This window comes from Anoplopoma fimbria, chromosome 1 (assembly GCF_027596085.1).
Source record: "Anoplopoma fimbria isolate UVic2021 breed Golden Eagle Sablefish chromosome 1, Afim_UVic_2022, whole genome shotgun sequence".
NCBI lineage: Eukaryota > Metazoa > Chordata > Actinopteri > Perciformes > Anoplopomatidae > Anoplopoma > Anoplopoma fimbria.
In genome coordinates, this window is record NC_072449.1 from 15,410,800 (window position 1) to 15,428,425 (window position 17,626).

At 40.7% G+C, this 17,626-nt stretch overlaps 1 protein-coding gene across 1 annotated transcript; it reads left to right on the plus strand.

Moving 5' to 3' along the window:
• Window positions 1-205: 205 nt before the first annotated feature.
• Window positions 206-14,624, plus strand: clip3 (CAP-GLY domain containing linker protein 3). Its single transcript, XM_054603907.1, has 14 exons — window positions 206-605; window positions 3,344-3,483; window positions 6,600-6,693; window positions 7,352-7,513; window positions 7,686-7,804; window positions 8,058-8,294; window positions 10,402-10,452; window positions 10,712-10,847; window positions 10,942-11,097; window positions 11,253-11,384; window positions 12,161-12,284; window positions 12,538-12,605; window positions 13,855-13,927; window positions 14,570-14,624. Exons 1-14 carry the CDS (start codon window positions 206-208, stop codon window positions 14,622-14,624), a joined length of 1,947 nt encoding a protein of 648 aa, XP_054459882.1.
• The last annotated feature ends 3,002 nt before the right edge of the window (window positions 14,625-17,626 follow it).

Genomic DNA, 17,626 nt, shown 5'->3' on the forward strand with positions numbered 1-17,626 from the left:
TAAATCAGTTTAAACTGATATACTTAGTATTGTATTCTTCATGAAAATGTGCGACCTGTGACGCAATACAGGCAAGCAGCATATAATCTACATATACATGATCCTGCATATTGATGTGATTTGGTGGAGGACGTTGTGTTCCTGCTTAAAAAATTAAAAGTTTACTCTCTCCACTCTGACAGGCCCAGCTGCAGCATCCCTCACCATGACTAAAGAGGAGAACCTGGAGGTCCAGGAGAAGGAGAGGCACGACCGGGAGGAGCAGGAGGAAGGGAAGGTCCAGAAAGAGGAGGAGGAGGTACTGACTGAGGAGGAGCAGGAGGGGGAAGAGGAGGAGGAAGAAGAGGAGGAATATGAGCTAGAAGAGGAGAAGGAGGGGGAGGAGAAGGCAGAGGTGGAGGAGGAGGATGAGGAGCAGGAGGAGGAGGAGCAGGAGGAGAGAGAGGAGCGGGGAGAAGAGGAGGATCCACTGGCCGGTCGGGAGTGTGATGCCGATCCAGAGCCCGAGCCTCTGTCAGTGTCCGAGTATCAGAGTCCAGTTCACGAGCCACGCCGCCGAGCCATGACGCACTCCTCCGCCCAGGCACCGCTCCCCAAAGACTACAGTACGTAATATCAGCCTCAATACACACATTCTGTTACACCACACGACATACTACACACTGCCATATCCCTTTGCCCAGGTATTCTTTACCTAAAGACTATGGTAGGTCATACCACCTTAAATACATACTGTTGTAACATTGTAAATAAAAACTTTTACACCAGCTTAAATACTACACACTGTCATACCACCTTAAATATATACTGTTGTAACACCTTGAATACACACTGTCATATCCCTATCCCTAGACTATGGTAAATTCTACCACCTTGAATAGATACTGTCATACCAGCTGAAATACAAACTATTGTAACACCTTGAATGCGTACTAACATACCACCTGAAATACATACTGTTGTAACACCTTGTATGCACACTGGCATACCATCTTAAAACAAACAGTTTTAACACCTTGAATACTCACTGCCATACAACCTTAAATACACGCTGTCATACAACTTCAATATACACTGTTATACCACCTTAAATACCCTCAGGCTTATCCCTCCATCCAGGCACCACTACCCAAAAACTACGGTATGTCATACCACCTTAAATACATACTGTTATTTCTCTTTGCAGACGTATCTCTACCTAAATACTGTGGTTGGTTATACCACCTTAAATACATAACTTTATTCCTTTCTACCCAGGCACTGCTGCCCAAACAGGCAGCAACCTCCAGTTTTGAGAAGTGAAGTCAATGTGGAAATGCCTTGAACTTGCATTCTTTCTAATGACCATCAGGGGGTGACTCCTCAAATAGAAGTCTGATTGTATAGAAGTCTATGAGAAAATGACTCTACTTCTCTCTTGATTTATTACCTCAGTAAACATTGTAAACATGAGTTTATGGTCCCAATTGATAGTTTTAGGATTCTCCAAAACAGCGTGATGTTCATTTAGTGGATTATGATCCCACTAAGAGTAAGACGATAAAGCAGGGTACGGCCAAAAGGCCGAGGTGTTGACTACGTCCATTTCTTTTGTACAGTCTATGTGCCCAAGGACCGCAATACAGCATACCACCTTAAATACATACTCATACCCCTAACCAAAGTCTACTGTATACCATACCACCTTAAAATCGTACTGTCTGGAACAGACATTCTGTGTATTTACATTCAGTAATAAGCCCTCTATATAGAAGATTTCATTGTTATGTCACCTGGACATTTTTATAAAGATAAAATTTGCATTTTCAGATTGCAGAAAGTGGCACACAGTAATAATCCTCTTTAAATCATATGAAGCAAATTGACCCTCTTTGCTGTTGTCCAGAGTATTGTATTGCTTTTTATGGATAAACAGTCAACAGCCAAACAGACTGGGTTCAATGCAGAGTCCAGCCTCTAATTCCCACAACACAACAACATGAAAAAACAACCACAGTAAGTTAACCTCAGCAGAATCTCCATGCGGCTGTAGTGGTAAAAGTATGTAGTGGTAAAAGGTAAAGACACCATCAGAATCACAGACCACAGTGGAGTGTCAGTGCACACAGTCTGTATTAGTGACAGTTTTGATCCATTAATAGCTTTGGAAAGCTCTGGAATGACTTCTGTGTGGACGATAGGCTCATTGGTATTCATCAGATAAAATGAGAGCAGGCCAGCCCCATTATACACTCTGCATGTCCTCTCCATTATCCAGCAGTGAATACAGAGCGGGCCTCCTCAACAGCACCAGAGTCTTTTCTGTCTCTAACAGGCAATCATTCACTAAAATAAAGAGGATGGCTTAGATGCTGCAATAGCAGCAGTTTAAGCAGAACTAAAGGCTTTTCAAGATGAAAAATATGTTTTTGCTTTTCACATGACTGGCTTGGGTAAGAATTTGATTGACAGATCCAAGGGTTAGCCAAATATTTTTTTGTTATCTTCTGGTCTGTGCAGATCCCATGTCAGCTTCTCAGATGGTTCTGTGTAACAAGCCATCTTGCTCGACAGGTTAGCTGGACTTGCCCTGACCATCTTTCATACATAAGGGGCCATTTTCACTATGCTAGAGTTTCTCCTTGACTTTTAGAGGAGGAGGAGGCAAGGAAGTAGGCAAGAAGGAGACCCAAGGAGAGAGGGGTCGAGGCAACAGGCATTTAATATATAAGGCATCCTTCCATCTGAGCTGTCATTTTAAAGGGAAGCCTTTAAATTAGAAGCCAATGCCGAAGTGTCTTAAATCTGCATTTTCTCTACTGACCATCAGGGGGCGACTCCTCTGGTTGTATAGAAGTCTATCAGAAACTGACTCTACTTCTCTCTTGATTTATTCCCTCAGTAAACATTGTAAACATGAGTTTATGGTCTCAATCTCTAGTTTCAATTCTTCTTCAATACAGCATGATGTTCATTTAGTAAATGATGGTCCATTTGGAGTAAAAAAGACCATAGAGCGGAGTATGCTTTAGGGCGGGGCTACCTTGTGATTGACAGGTCTCTACCAGAGCTGTATGCAGCGTCATTACGTCATTCCTCCACAGTCCAAATATGGTCATTTTTGTTCACTGGTTACAGAAAGCAAAGATGGCAACGGCCGTAATCCAAGATTGCGACAGCCAAAACCCCGATCTCTAGGCTTCATAAAGTCAGTCCACAAACCAACGGGTGACGTCATGATGACCATGTCCACTTCTTATACATATACAGTCTATGCTTGTGTTACCGCTGCATCAGCTCTCTATTGTTTGGTTATAGCATACTGGGTTAATGTCTAACTTTTCTCATCTCCATCCGTCTCCAGCCTTCACCTTCTTCGACCCCAATGACCCGGCCTGTTTAGAGATCCTCATGGATCCTCTGACCACCATCCCGGAGCTGTTTGCTATCGTGCGTCAGTGGGTTCCCCAGGTGCAGCACAAGATCGACATCATCGGCAACGAGGTGAGAACACACAAACACCAGCACACTGAAACAATACCACCCCTGCTTTCTGTCAGTTTGCTCTTAAATCTCTCTTTTTATTTGTCAATTTACAAAAACATTTAATAATTTATTTATAAAATAGAAACTTTTTTTTTTAACCTGTTAAAAACATGTTTCAGTTTAGCTTCTTCAGCATTGAGCCCAATTAATCCAACTTCAATCCAACTTTATTGTACAGTATATCACCTTCTGAATACAGGTTCGTGCAAAGTGTTTTACAGATGACAGTAGTGAAATGATAAAAACAATAGAACAGAAAAACTACAGTTAAGTAATGAAATATATCACAGGTATGTCTAGTTTATGAATCAAAAGCATATCAACAAGCAGGCTGATGCTTAACCATCTAGTCACTAGATGGTTAACCATCAGCCTGCATTTTTTTTAAAATAATTTTAAAATTAATATGAAAACTGATGGGCAACCACATTACATTTACATTACAGTCATTTAGCAGACGCTTTTATCCAAAGCGACTTACAATCAGTAGTATATTACATCACCCATTCACACACTGATGACAGGCTACCATGCAAGGTGCCACCATCAGACTCTAACTAACATTCATGCAACATCCAGTCCACACCGATGGCAAGCCTTCGGGAGCAACTTGGGGTTAAGTGTCTTGCCCAAGGACACATCGACTGCCGAAGCCGGGTATCGAACCACCAATCCTCTGATTGGAGAACTACCTTGCTCTCCACTCTCCTTGCTCTCCACTACGCCACAGCCACCCCACACAGAATCCTGTATCAATATGAACAGATTTAAGACAGGAGCGCATTACTGTAGTCAAGCACACCATTCACATTCAAGGCTGTTCTTAGATGATCAAAAAGCTGATTTAAATCCTGAGTCAAATATGACACAGTGGTTTCTTGCCTGTTTGCTCAGGGTAAGAAGGGAAGAAGCTAATGCTCAAGCTAAAGCAGTTAATATTAATGCCACAGAGGCTAGCTTAAACATGTGGCTAAAACTTTAACCAGTTGTGTTTAACTGCATGTCTGCATCGACGGCCTTATAGTTGTTCTGGCATGGAGCCTGAAATCCACACCCATTTTCACATTGACCCAGATTCAACACTCTGGACACACACAAACACAAACACACACACACACACACACACACACACACACACACACACACACACACACACACACACACACACACACATGCACAGTTAATTAACAATAAAATCCCACTGAGCAGTGTGGAGCTGCTGTTAGAGATGAAGGAGTAATGCTTGAAGGCTGGACTTAATCTGATTCGGTTTAAGGCATGACATATGATCAAAATGTAACAGGTTGTTTATAGCATAAAGGGTAAAAACTGAATACCCTTCTATTCACCACTCCCTCTACAAGCATGTCAGAGAACCACAGTGGCCTTTAGTTGCATTCATGCCTCCAAGTTCAAGCTGCCACTTCAACGTATAAACACAAAAGGCCCTCTCCGGAGCCACTGTTTGTTTTGTCCTTTCTGGGCTACGGTAGAGAAGCAGCTCCCTATGTAGATATGAAGGGTATAACAAAACTAAGCTATAACAAAAACACAAAAATAATTATTTCGGGTGATTAAACATGAATGAAACATAGTTATAAATATATTCAATTACTGATAATAAAAAACCCTAAATCCTACACACACAAACAGAGTGATGCCGACCCAGTTAAAATGGCTGCATGGACTGCAAAACAGACAGAGAGCAGAGAGAAAGTGGTGCAGAGGGAGAGAGAGACTAGAGGGAATGTTATTTAGGCTCTACCATGACTCAGCAGAAAGCTGAGTCAGCCTGGAGGACTTAAACAATGACAAGACTCTGAAACAGACAGGATGACAGAGTGAAGTCTCATTCAGACAATCGCTAACCTTTCACAATGTTTAGTTCAACAACTTCCTCCACAAAGAGGTTTAAAGCCTCATAACATTGTTTAAACTTTTGTTTGGTTGCTTGTAAATTATATTATAGAGAGCTGAAGAGCTTCAGATTCTGACCCAAAATTGGAAAACCTGTAAAGCTGTTAATTTCATATTTCCTTTTTTTAGTAGCTTTTGTCACATTAGCCCCAAACCACTGTTGGTTAATGCTGCTTTGAATCATTCACACTTTAATTATGAGCATCAGAGGGGAAAAACAGAGTTATGAGGATTTTCAATATCTCAGACTTGGTGATAAGAACAATTACTATTTGTCAGCAAACTGGCACCATCACTGGTGGTTACAAAGAAATGAAATCCAATATTTATGAATCAATTCAGCTGATTAAAAAGGAGCTATACATTGATTCCATTTTTAAAAACTGATTCAAATATGTTAACAATAAAAAAAATACCTGATTTAGGCTTGATTTCCAAATAACACATAAATCAATAATGAAAATAACCAGAAAATGAAATATATTTTTCTTTAGACAGAGACAATAGGCTGTTGAAAAAGAGGACAAGCTCAACATCAGTGTCTCTTTCCAGAATCAGGACCTGGTCAATCAAGATAATCCACAGACATCATTGTGAGCAGTTTTATTTATAAGAACTTATAGCTCTTGATTACTGGAAAGAGACATCGCTGTTGAGCTTCAAATGTATTTTTGGCGCTTTGAGCAGCACAAGCAAAGTGCCATTAAGTCTTATTATATTGGAAAAAAGGCAGACATCTCTATGGCCGATATCTCCAAACAATGTAGATTGATAAAAACAGTACAGTACATTTTTGAGAGAACTGTCCCTCTAATACACTTCTGCATTGGCTTCACTTTCAGACCTGGAGGCTACTTCCTCTTCTTCTATATTTTTAAGATAAATCATTGATGAAATGAGGAGCATGCAATATCAGGCAGCTTGGAAGCCGCTGCTCCCGCGTTGAGTTATCCATTTTCTTCTGTCACTGATGTTTTCATACAAGGAACAGACAATTAACTAAAGATCCATTGAGATAATGTTGGGACAGGTGCAGGACTGAAATGGTAGCTAACATATAAACACCTGCAGTAAGTCATCCTCTCTGAAGGTGTGTGAATCTACACTGAACTGTCTTTGAATTTTCCATCGTGTCTCTCTCTGTGTTCCTGTCTCAGATCCTGAAGCGTGGTTGCCATGTGAACGACCGCGATGGTTTGACCGACATGACACTGCTTCATTACAGCTGTAAAGCTGGAGCACATGGAGTCGGTAAGATACTTATTTTGTTATTGATCCAGTCAGTCAGTCTGACTCGACCCTGTTCAGCTACACTGCAGAATTTCTAGGAAGGTAATCAGTTTAAGGACGGGCTGGTGTTGTTTTTATCTTTTAATTAGACCAATGAACTGATTCTGCTGACAAATATAATGTGTTCAGCCAAAGCACGAACGTTTTTCCTCCATAAATCAATTATTTTTGTAATATGGCGTCACATTACCAAAGAGACACTTTCAATTTTTGTTTAGTCCAACCAACAGTCCAAACCTCAACATTATTACTAATACATTAACATTATTAACATTATAACATCTGGAACCATCAATTGTTTTAACATGAAAAATTACCTAAACCCCAAAAAATTGTTTCACAAACATTTTCTGTCAATTGATTAATATACTTTGCAGCTCTACCTGTAGATTTTCATATGTTTTGCATGCAAAGATCTGAATTAATAAATGAACTAAAGCTGTCAATCAAATGTAGCGGAGTAGAAGTACTGTAGAAAGAGGTTTAATGAAGTTATTCCAATGAGCAGAGATGAAGTCCAGCATCAGTCCAGTCAGAGATCTCGGAGGATCTGTGGTGAGACGGGTTGGAGTCAGGGCGGTTTCTTCTCCTCTTAGCTCGGTCCTCACTGTGTGTGCAGGTGACCCGGCGGCCGCGCTGCGTCTCAGCAGCCAGCTGATTGCTCTGGGAGCCGACCCGAGTCTGAGGAGCCGCTGGACCAACATGAACGCTCTGCACTATGCCGCTTACTTCGACGTCCCAGAACTGATCCGAGTCCTGCTCAAAGCCACTAAACCCAGAGGTACCCCCACAAAACACACACACACACACACACACACACACACACACACACACACACACACACACACACACACACACACACACACACACACACACACACAGACATAACACAAAGTTCGAAGCTCAGGAGGGGCGGTTAGTCCAGACTTGTTCTTCTTTTGTTGTCTCCACAGTGTTGAACTCCACCTGCAGTGATTTCCACTATGGCACAGCCCTCCACATCGCTGCCTCCAACCTCTGTCTGGGTGCAGTCAAATGTCTCCTAGAGCACGGAGCCAACCCCATTGTCCGGGTAAAAACACCTCACCTGACTATTTATTCATGGTGTCAGTCAACCTGTAGCTTGATGATCATCCTATGTTTTCACTATATTCTTCTGTTTATTCAGCTGGATTTCCAACAAACCTATCAAACTAAAATACTCCAGATACCTTGCACTCTTTTCCCCAAACACAACTCCTCTTGTGGCCTGTGGATAATCTACCACATCATGGTCATGATTCTGTCCTTGCACACTCCAACCCCCCTCCCCTCCCTCTCTGCAGAACGATAAGGGCCAGGTTCCAGGGGAGGTGGTCCCCGACCCCATGGACATGAGTCTGGACAAGGCCGAGGCCGCCATGGCGGCCAAGGAGCTGAAGAAGCTGCTCCTGGACGCCGTCCCTCTGAGCTGCAACCTTCCCAGAGCCACGCTTCCCAACTACGACAACATCCCAGGAAACCTGATGCTGACCTCGCTGGGGCTCAAGCTGGGGCAGCGTGTGATGCTGGACGACATGAAGGTCAGAGGCTCACTGAGGATTAGGGATGTTATTCGTCCGTCCTCAAAATAATAGGGAATGGGAAATGTGTTGCCGGTATTTAAAAACAGCTGATGGTTAACATTGAGCAACTTGAAAGTGTCGGTGAGGTTTGTTAGTAATGAGAACGTTCAGGAAATAGAACCTCCAGATGCAGTTTATTGGTAAAAGGATGTTTTTCCTTTTTGTTATTCAATTGTATTGCAATGTGATTCCTTGTTACAACCCAAAGTCACATACAGTATGACCAATTGGAATTGGCAATCAAGATTGTTCTGACAAAGATTACATGTATTTATATTTAAATACATGTAATCTACATATATGATGAGTTAGGGCTTGGCCCCAGCTGCTCAAAAACAAATCCCACCATGTCTGAATTATTTCAGCTTGTCGATGAATCAAAATCGTAACTCTGACAATGAATAACTTCAGAGATGGGAATAAATTTGAATATCCATGTCACCTTCCATCTTTGTTGCAACATTTTTTGTTGGTCTCTGGAGGAAAGGAAAGAAACATAAATTCAGTTTGAAACGCATTATAAGAATCTGACTTACTTTCCGAATAGAAAAACAGAAATAACAGTAGATTACATACATGATGTAAAAGCTTGATTCGGAAAATCTGCTAAATCTGGCAGTCCCATGGAAGCCATCAGCGAGTGCTTCAGACTCACAGTTTACTAATTGAATGTAATAATTGACAAAACGGGAGACACATTTGCCATCTGCTCATATTGAATGACAGTTCCATTGTGTATTAGTACTACACTGGTGGTTTTACTGGTTGTCCTAGATTGTAGAGCTTGACTGGAATCTCCTTAGGGGTGACTGTGGCTCAGTGGTAGAGCAGAGTCGTCCCGATCCCCGGCCATGTCCACTAGTCCATGTGGATGTGTCCTTGGGCAGTTAACCCAAAGTGCTCCTGCAGGCTGTGCCTGCAGTGTTTGAATGGGTATGAATGATAGTTGGAGTCCTGATGCAGGTGGCACCTTGCATGCTAGCCCCTGCCCTCAGTGTATGAATGGGTGTGAATGGGTAAATGATGACATGTAGTGTTGTGGTTGCAGCCAGAGAGGAAGAACTACCAACAATGTTGTCTGTATAATAATGTCAAATGAACTTGCAGCACTAAAGGTACAGGACAAGCTCCTGTTGGCTTGAACTTAAACCTGAGCTTCAGTTTTCCACTCACTTTACCATATTGACATGAACACATGGAGCATACACCCCTGTCTCATTTCCCAATTTTATTTTTTTCTTTACAGCCACGTGTTCTATAACTATAAATTTGCCTATGATAATAGAAAATGACACCTATACTGTATAAGGTGGCAGGCAGGCAGGAGGTGAGCAGGGGATCATCCGTCAGACTGAAATGTCTGTAAGCAAGACCCTGATTATCACTAAACCAACCTACAAGAATTAAATTAAATCGAATGTCAGTTTTGGACATGTCAGGGGTGGTGTGTCAGTCTCAATTTGTTACATGCATGGTGTCTTCTCAAAATAAACATCTGTGTTCACAGGAAATTTACAGTTTCTGCTCGTTACAGTCATACAGTCTCTTTTCAAAATAAACTTCCAATGTAAGTTAACTTACGCAACAAAACTGATTGGTTAGGTTCAGGAAAATATGGTGGTTAGGGTTAGAATAAGTATGTTTGTAACATAACTGGCGTTAGTAAAGTATGAAAGTTACCAAACAAAACTACGGTACATTAAGTCAATGTTGACTTGGTTTTACACAGGACACATACAGCGGTCTCCTGAGACCTGTGTTTGTTTGACCCATCATCCAATCAAATCAACTTGTCAGTGCTTTCTGGTGGACAAATTGATTCTAGATGACCCCTAACCTAGTTTGGCATGCCTGTAATGCACTGTACATTTCAACTTAAAAGCACTTTCTGTTAGTTACATAGACGGTTCAACATAAAGTTAAGATAACTTTTCTTGTGCTTTGTGCTTAGTCAATGCTTTCCTCGGGACAGATTTAAGTCAGGGTTGTTTTGTGTGATGGCTGCCTTTTGTCCTTCACACCCTCACAATGTATGAGCTCTGAACAGTGTGTTCTCACTGTGTAGCTCCAGAGAGACCAGAGCAGAGACGACAGCCCGCCTGCAAACCTCAGACAGGTTGGTTGGACCGGGTGCCGGCCGGAAACTTAGACTAACTGAACTGACTACACCACTCTGACAACATGCCCTCTTCCTGTCACGTGTCACTCCATCTGGAGCTTTGATGTCCCGTCTCCTCCATTTCCCTCTCATAAAATACAGCAGCAGACACTCCATTCAACCTAATCTAACCTAATGGATCTCTGCTGTCTTGTTTCCAGCCTGGGAGATATTTCACCTCTAACTTCAGATCTGTATCTCTGTGTGTCTCTCTCAGTCCGGCACTCTGAGGTTTTGTGGCACTACAGAGTTCGCCAGCGGCCAGTGGGTTGGCGTGGAGCTCGACGAGCCAGAGGGAAAGAACGATGGCAGTGTTGGCGGCGTCCGCTACTTCATCTGCCCTCCTAAACTAGGTAACATCTGCTGCCATGGTGCCCGGGAGCAAGTCACTGAACCCTTGCAAAGACTCCCAGCAGGATGATGGTTTGTCTTTTTTCTGCCCTGCAGGCATTTTTGCCCCTGTCTCAAAGATTTCCAAAGCCGTGGATCAGGCACCTTCATCTGTCACCTCCACACCCAGAACCCCCCGTATGGACCTGGCCTCTCGCCTCACCGGGAAGACCAAGAAGGAGAAAGAGAAGAAGGAGAAGCAGAGAGAGAAAGGTAACATAGCTCTCATATTGTCTGTGTTTGGAATGTCTTTGAATGTCAAATGTAAAATTTCTGCGTTTTAGAATACAACATTTAATCTATGATTTCTTGGCGAGTCAGGTTTGGATTTGTGTGATACAGTATGTTTTTCTGCTGCGCCTTCTCAGCCCAGAAGAAGAAGGCGTCAGTAGCCAGTCTGGATCCGGAAGGACTGAACGTGGAAGTTGGAGACCAGGTTCTAGTGGCCGGACAGAAACATGGCATTGTCCGCTTCTACGGCAAGACCGACTTCGCCCCAGGTCTGTCTTCTGAGCTTTTTTTTTACATTATTTCTGTCCATAACCAGATATTTTACTAATAATTTTAGGCTGTTCTGAATCATTTTTGGTTGAAATTTGCAGAAAATAAGTATTTCATCATATTATCATGTGTCATACAAATATGAAATATGACAAAATATACAAAAAAATGGGTATAATAAGGTAACAGGTTAAGATTATTGATTCTCCTTTGCCTTTGTTTTTGTTCGTGTTCATAATACTATTCCTATATTTTTACTCACTGATTGAATGTAAATAGATACTTTATAACACTTACTTTGGCCTAATAAATACTGAACTGTCTGTGTATGTGAACTAAGCTGCACTTCTGCAATATAAACTAAATAAAACCTGCTGACATATCATGATATGTCACTTTTTTCATGTGTTTTGTGTCAACTGTTTCCACGTACCTGTTAGACAGGTCATTGAGAAGTTAAATCATTGACAAAGTCCAGTTGGTCCTAAACTGGCCACCGCGCAGAAAGCTATTTTTTTATTAATTTATTTAATACTTACAAACAAAAATCAATAAAAAGAGAACACTTGCGATAGATCAATGAAAAATAAGTGATAAAAAAAGAAGAACAAAACAAAAATAAATCTTGATACAAAAAAGTGCTTCAAGTACATTAAAAACTAACAAAGAGTAGGATGTGGAGAAAAGGGCCTTTTACTTCAGTCCTGAGAAGGTGACCGTTTCATCCATCAGTAATGAATTCAGCGGCTGTGACCTGAGCTCTCTGTGCCTGCAGGTTACTGGTTCGGTATCGAGTTGGATCAGGCCACAGGAAAACACGACGGCTCTGTGTTTGGAGTCCGCTACTTCAGCTGCCTGCCAAAATATGGAGTGTTTGCTCCGCCCTCCCGGGTCCAGAGGTAAGTCACCACAAAACCTGAAGGCCTCTCACTGCTAATTATATTCTGTCAAAACAATATGACTAATATCGTTGTGGTGCATGAAGGGCAGAGTGTTAGGATGTTAGAAGTGCAGGGTGATATATTCTAATCAAAATACTGCAGCACTTTCAAACCTAATAATAATGAAACATTTAGTTAGTTAGTTAAATTTTCTTCTGTCAGTATCTTAGAGTCTCTAAACACCTGGCTGTGTTCATTGTTGTTATATCAGAATCGGAGGCCCTAAAGAAGGCTCCCAGAATGACAACTCCATGGTGAAGAAAGTCCACCAAGTCACCAGTAAGTACCTTTCATTGTTCTGTTGCGTCACACCGACTGACAGTGAAGTGTCTGGAGATAAACATGTGAAGTCGACAGATCCTATTCATTTTTTTGAAGAGCAGGAGATCATGATGGATACAGCTTGACGCGTTGACTGACCATGCGCCATATCTGAAAAGGCATAACCACGACCTCAACTATATACGTTGTCCGTCTATCGCAACGCACAAGGCTCAAACTGACAAACTAGGCAGCGCTGATAAAATATGAATCAATATTCTCTTATTGCATTGCTTATATCTTGACCCAAATATTTTCAGAAACATGAAAAAGTGTGTAAGCGGATACTCGCATATTGGCTTTTAAACTGTGTCTACTAATCTTTCATTCTCTGCAATGAACTACAAAATAAAATATTATTATAACTGATGAGAATGAGAATTTTTATAATAATAATCATTTTATTTATATAGCACTTTACAAACAGAGTTCACAGTGCTTTGATAGACAAAGCAGCAAAAGCAAGACAATAAAACAACAGAAAGTTCTACAATGAGGCCAACAGAGCAAGATAAACTGAGGTAAAAGTTAATATATATAAATATAAAGTAGAAATATATATATATATATATATATATATATATATATATTTTATTTTAAAATATATCATTAAAGCAACACATAAAAGCCAATCTGTACAAATGGGTTTTAAGAAGTGATTTAAAAGAGAGTCCTGATGGCAAAAGCATGGTCACCTTTAGTTTTTAGCCTCGACTTTGGAACAGCCAGAGGATCTCAGGCTGCGAGCTGGCTCATAAGGGGTCAACATTTCTGCTATATATTTTGAGGCAGACCCATACGTGAACCATATATGAATTATGGTCAAAACTGCTAAAAGAAAACCCCAAATGAGACTAAATATGTATAATTCAGTTTTTCAATTTTTTTCTTTCTTCCGTGCTACTTTTATAAAGTTTTTTCTTTTTAATTTTTGTTTATGGGGGGACTTAACGTAAATATCACTGTGCAACCCTGTATTGTAAAAGGACAATGAAACCACAAACAATAATAAATAATTTTGTTTCAAGGACCAGAGGCATACATTCATAAACCTGGAGATAGCATCACTGGGTTGTGTTTGTGTTCTGATGGGGGCTACAGCTCAAGGACCTTTATATTAACCCTTAAATCAACCATTAATGGTGATGTCCTCCTTGTATTGATGTCACTAACGGACTATTGCTTGTTCTTTGTTCGTGTCCTGCAGTGTCACAGCCGAAGCGTAACTTCAACACAATGCGTTCTCCTAAAGACCTGACGTCTGAGAACTCCATATCCAGGTGAGAACACAGACACACCGGCTCCGACTGCGTTCACAAAACAACTGTCCATATCCTATTCTGACCTTTTGCCTTAAAATATCAGAAAATATTGAAATCTTCCTGATGAGTTTATGCTGCATTCATATCATGGGGGGGTTCCAACTTGAACGGCTCCAACTTAAACGGCTCAAGATGGTTGTATGATTGGTGGGAAATAACTAAGTACATTCACTCTAGTACATTACTTAAATACAAAGTTGAGGTAGATTCTTTTTTCCATTTTATGCCACTTTATAATTCTACTCCAGTACTTAGTTTTACTGAAAAGCCATTTTCAACGCAGCATAATGTCAGATATTTCAGAGCTTTCAGAATGTTTTTGTTTTTCAGTTCTTATTATAACAAAGATGTTGACATGAACATTTTAAAATAAATAACTGTATCTCCAATATGACATGAATGCAGCATTTCCCTGTTTAAATGTGACTTTGCAGTATCTGATGTCCCATATGTGAGACTAGGCGCTAAACAGAGCATCAGTTTGAGTTCTACTAAAACCACTGTACCCTCCTCCTCCTCCTCCTCTCTTCCCTTTGTTCTTCTGCCCGCTCCTCTTTCTTTCTCTCTTTATCTCCCTTCTCTTCTTTTCTTCTCCACCAGGTTACTGTTCTGCTGTTGGTTTCCGTGGATGCTGCGTGCTGAGATACCGTCCTAACCACGCCCTCCTTCTATCTCCTCTGCTCCTCCACTGGATCGATCTCTCTGCTCTTCTCTCTCTTCATCTTTCCTTTTGGCTTTCCTCTCCCTCAGTCTCTTCAGACGTTCGCTGTCCGTCAGACTCGTAGTGAAACCCCTTTTCTCTCTTACTCTCAGCCCGAATCCCTCTAATTTAGCCGTTCTATAGCAAATCTATAGTGCCTTGTATCTGATCAAAATGTCCTGCACTCCTTTCATAAAACTGAGCTAAAGCAATCACCCTAAAATATTCTCTTGCCCCGTCCAATAATTTCATCGCTCTCATCACATTGTCCCAGCTTTGTCCAAGTTATGTCTTTATTTAGAAAAAAACTACATGACATCAGTTTGGGCTGCAGCATGTCTTGCTTTTGCTGCTGCGCGATTTGGGTCTCACCAAATTTGGAGGTTGGCACCAGCTGTAGCTTAAGATGATGAATTAATGCTGATGCTTTGACCCGTGGTTGTACAGTAACAACAATGACGTTTGCCAAACGAATTCCACGATTGGCATTATTCTGAGACTTGAGACTCATTGACCTTTCGCTGCCATGACAGTGAAATTTGGTTCTGCATAGCTCAAAGTGTACAAAATGCTTCAGGGATCAAGTTGTTGGTATGTTGGATCTAGATCTGGCTGCTGCTTGACTCACCCGAGACCAAGAAATCAACCCTAGAAACTGTTATAACTCTAGATTGTGTGTGTTATCACCTGCATGCTTTAATCTCAGATGTCAAACCGAAAACAGGGTTATACAACTACTTACTTTTTTGTATTTTTATCATAGTGTTACAGTCATATTTTTTTATCTTTCAAATGTATGTGACAGGCATAATTTAACCGTGGTTCTTGGTCTCTATGAAATATCTCCTGCTCTGTAGTTAATGTGGATGCCAACATTTCATCACAGCAAATCAGAGTTGATTTGTCTTTCACAACAAATCTGAACAAAGAGCTGGATTAGACCTTTTGCTTCATCAATTAGAAGAAGAAAAAAGATTCAGTTAATGTAGTCATGGATAGATGAAGTACTGTAGTTAGACATTATAGTGACTCAATGCTTTAGAACAACTGTCATTATTAATCAGTATATTGCCATCTAGTTAGACTTAAAATACAGTATATTATGGAATTATTGTCGAGAGCCGCAATCATACTCTGTCGTTAACCAAAAGTGCTAACAATCCCAAAACGATTACTTTCTTTGATGCAATTTAAAAATCTAAAAAGTGTTTCTGCCCTGCTACATGTGATATTGATGTTTTTTGTGTTAATGCCGCCGTGCTTGCATCTGAAAATAAGCTTGATTTAAAACAACATTTAACCAGTTTGGTCAGCTGTAAAGCCTCGTGTCCCCTTATCAAACATCCATCTCCTCCATCTTGAGGTTTGTTAGTATCCTAACACAGAGATTCAAACCCTGGATAAGGTGTCCAGAGAGGCCATGATATTTGTAAGTTCTCTTCTATTCTTTTCTCCCCAACCTCTCTCATCCCTTTCTCTGTTCAAATAAGACTTTGCTTCCTTTTGTGAATGTGGGCATATGTGAAAAAAAAGACAAACCAGGAGTTAATCTAAACTGTTGTGTTGGCTTAATGTTAAAATCTCTCTCAAAGTGTGAATTACTGAAAACAGCAATATGTAAACAGTGTACCTATCTCTGTGTTGAAATGGTTCTTGTGTTAATGTCTCTTTACACTCTGTAAACAGCCTTACACAGAGAGGTGAACATGCTCACATACTCCGATGGCCGGGGCTGCCGGGGATGAGACACTCAAACAACAAATGTTCATACAGACACAAATTTTAAACCAGCCTCTGAAGTCTGTAAACTTACTCGGCTCCTGTGAAAAACTTCACTCTTCACTCTGGAGCCATCAAACCGGGCCATCAAACTGAACTTTGTTTGGGTTAGAGTTTTTCAGTCAGCCTCGGCTAAAAGAAACACTTTGTGGTTGCTCCTACACACTGCTCTTCAAAAATAAATTCCTGTTGTGCCCGCAGAATCAGCTTCAACATTCTAGTGATGGTAGTTACATTCAAGCTGCAGAGCCTAGTCAGGCTGGCCTAGTCATTCCTAGCGAAAGATCAAATGTTGCAAGTCACATTTCACTTAACTCTTAAACTTTGTCACGAGTCGAACACGTTGAGTTATGTGGCGTGATGATCAGTGAACAGAGCACAGTTTAGCATTTTGAACATACACTTTATTATTGTTATCGCTTATATCAGGGTGTTGACATTCTGCAGTTCAGCTGGTTTTATCAACCTGTTAAGGTGAAGAGCACTGAATGAAAAGAACAGAAATCGAACAAGCGTAGTCAGCAGATTCAGGGTTCCCACATTTTTGGGAAAAACTGGAGTTTCGTAAACTTCAATCTGTCCTGAAACACCGATTTCAATTTAGTTAGGACTTCACAGTTGCTCAAAATGTATTGCTGTACAATGTCCCTGAAATTCCAAATGTGTTCAGGAATGAGGTGAAGTGGAAATTATGTATAAAGCTGATTTTAAACTTGTTTTAAAGTGTTATTGGAAACACAAAATTAACTTAATTTTAACTGATATCAAACGAAAAAATATCAGATTTTCCACATCTGTCTGACTGAAGTCAGACATAAGCTCTGTTTTCTGAGACTTTTGTTTAAATTATCCTGCATCAATTGGTTATTGGAACTGTCCTTAATGTTCTGCAAAACAATTTCTTAAAAATATGAGAATCCTGATATCACGTTAACACGATATGCAGATGACTCACAGCTTTACCTTCGAACATTTCTGCTGTTGGCTGCTTTTTCCTGCCATCCCACTCAAACCTGAACAAAAGAGCTGGATGAACTAAAGTAAATCCACATGTTGTAGTTTAGCACTCTATAATATCACACAGAAAAATGTTTCTCTACAAATGCGCTGCTGCAGCACGCTGTTCAATGCTAAAGCTCAACAAAGTTGCAATGTGCCAACTCTTTCATCACAGGTGA

What these genes read in the sequence shown, in the direction of transcription:
- clip3 (XM_054603907.1), top strand. Translation starts at nt 206, where the DNA reads ATGACTAAAGAGGAGAACCTGGAGGTCCAGGAGAAGGAGAGGCACGAC. An exon ending in ACCGCTCCCCAAAGACTACA is followed by an intron (nt 606 to 3,343) that starts GTACGTAATATC and finishes ATCCGTCTCCAG; the next exon opens with CCTTCACCTTCTTCGACCCC. An exon ending in AGCTGGAGCACATGGAGTCG is followed by an intron (nt 6,694 to 7,351) that starts GTAAGATACTTA and finishes CTGTGTGTGCAG; the next exon opens with GTGACCCGGCGGCCGCGCTG.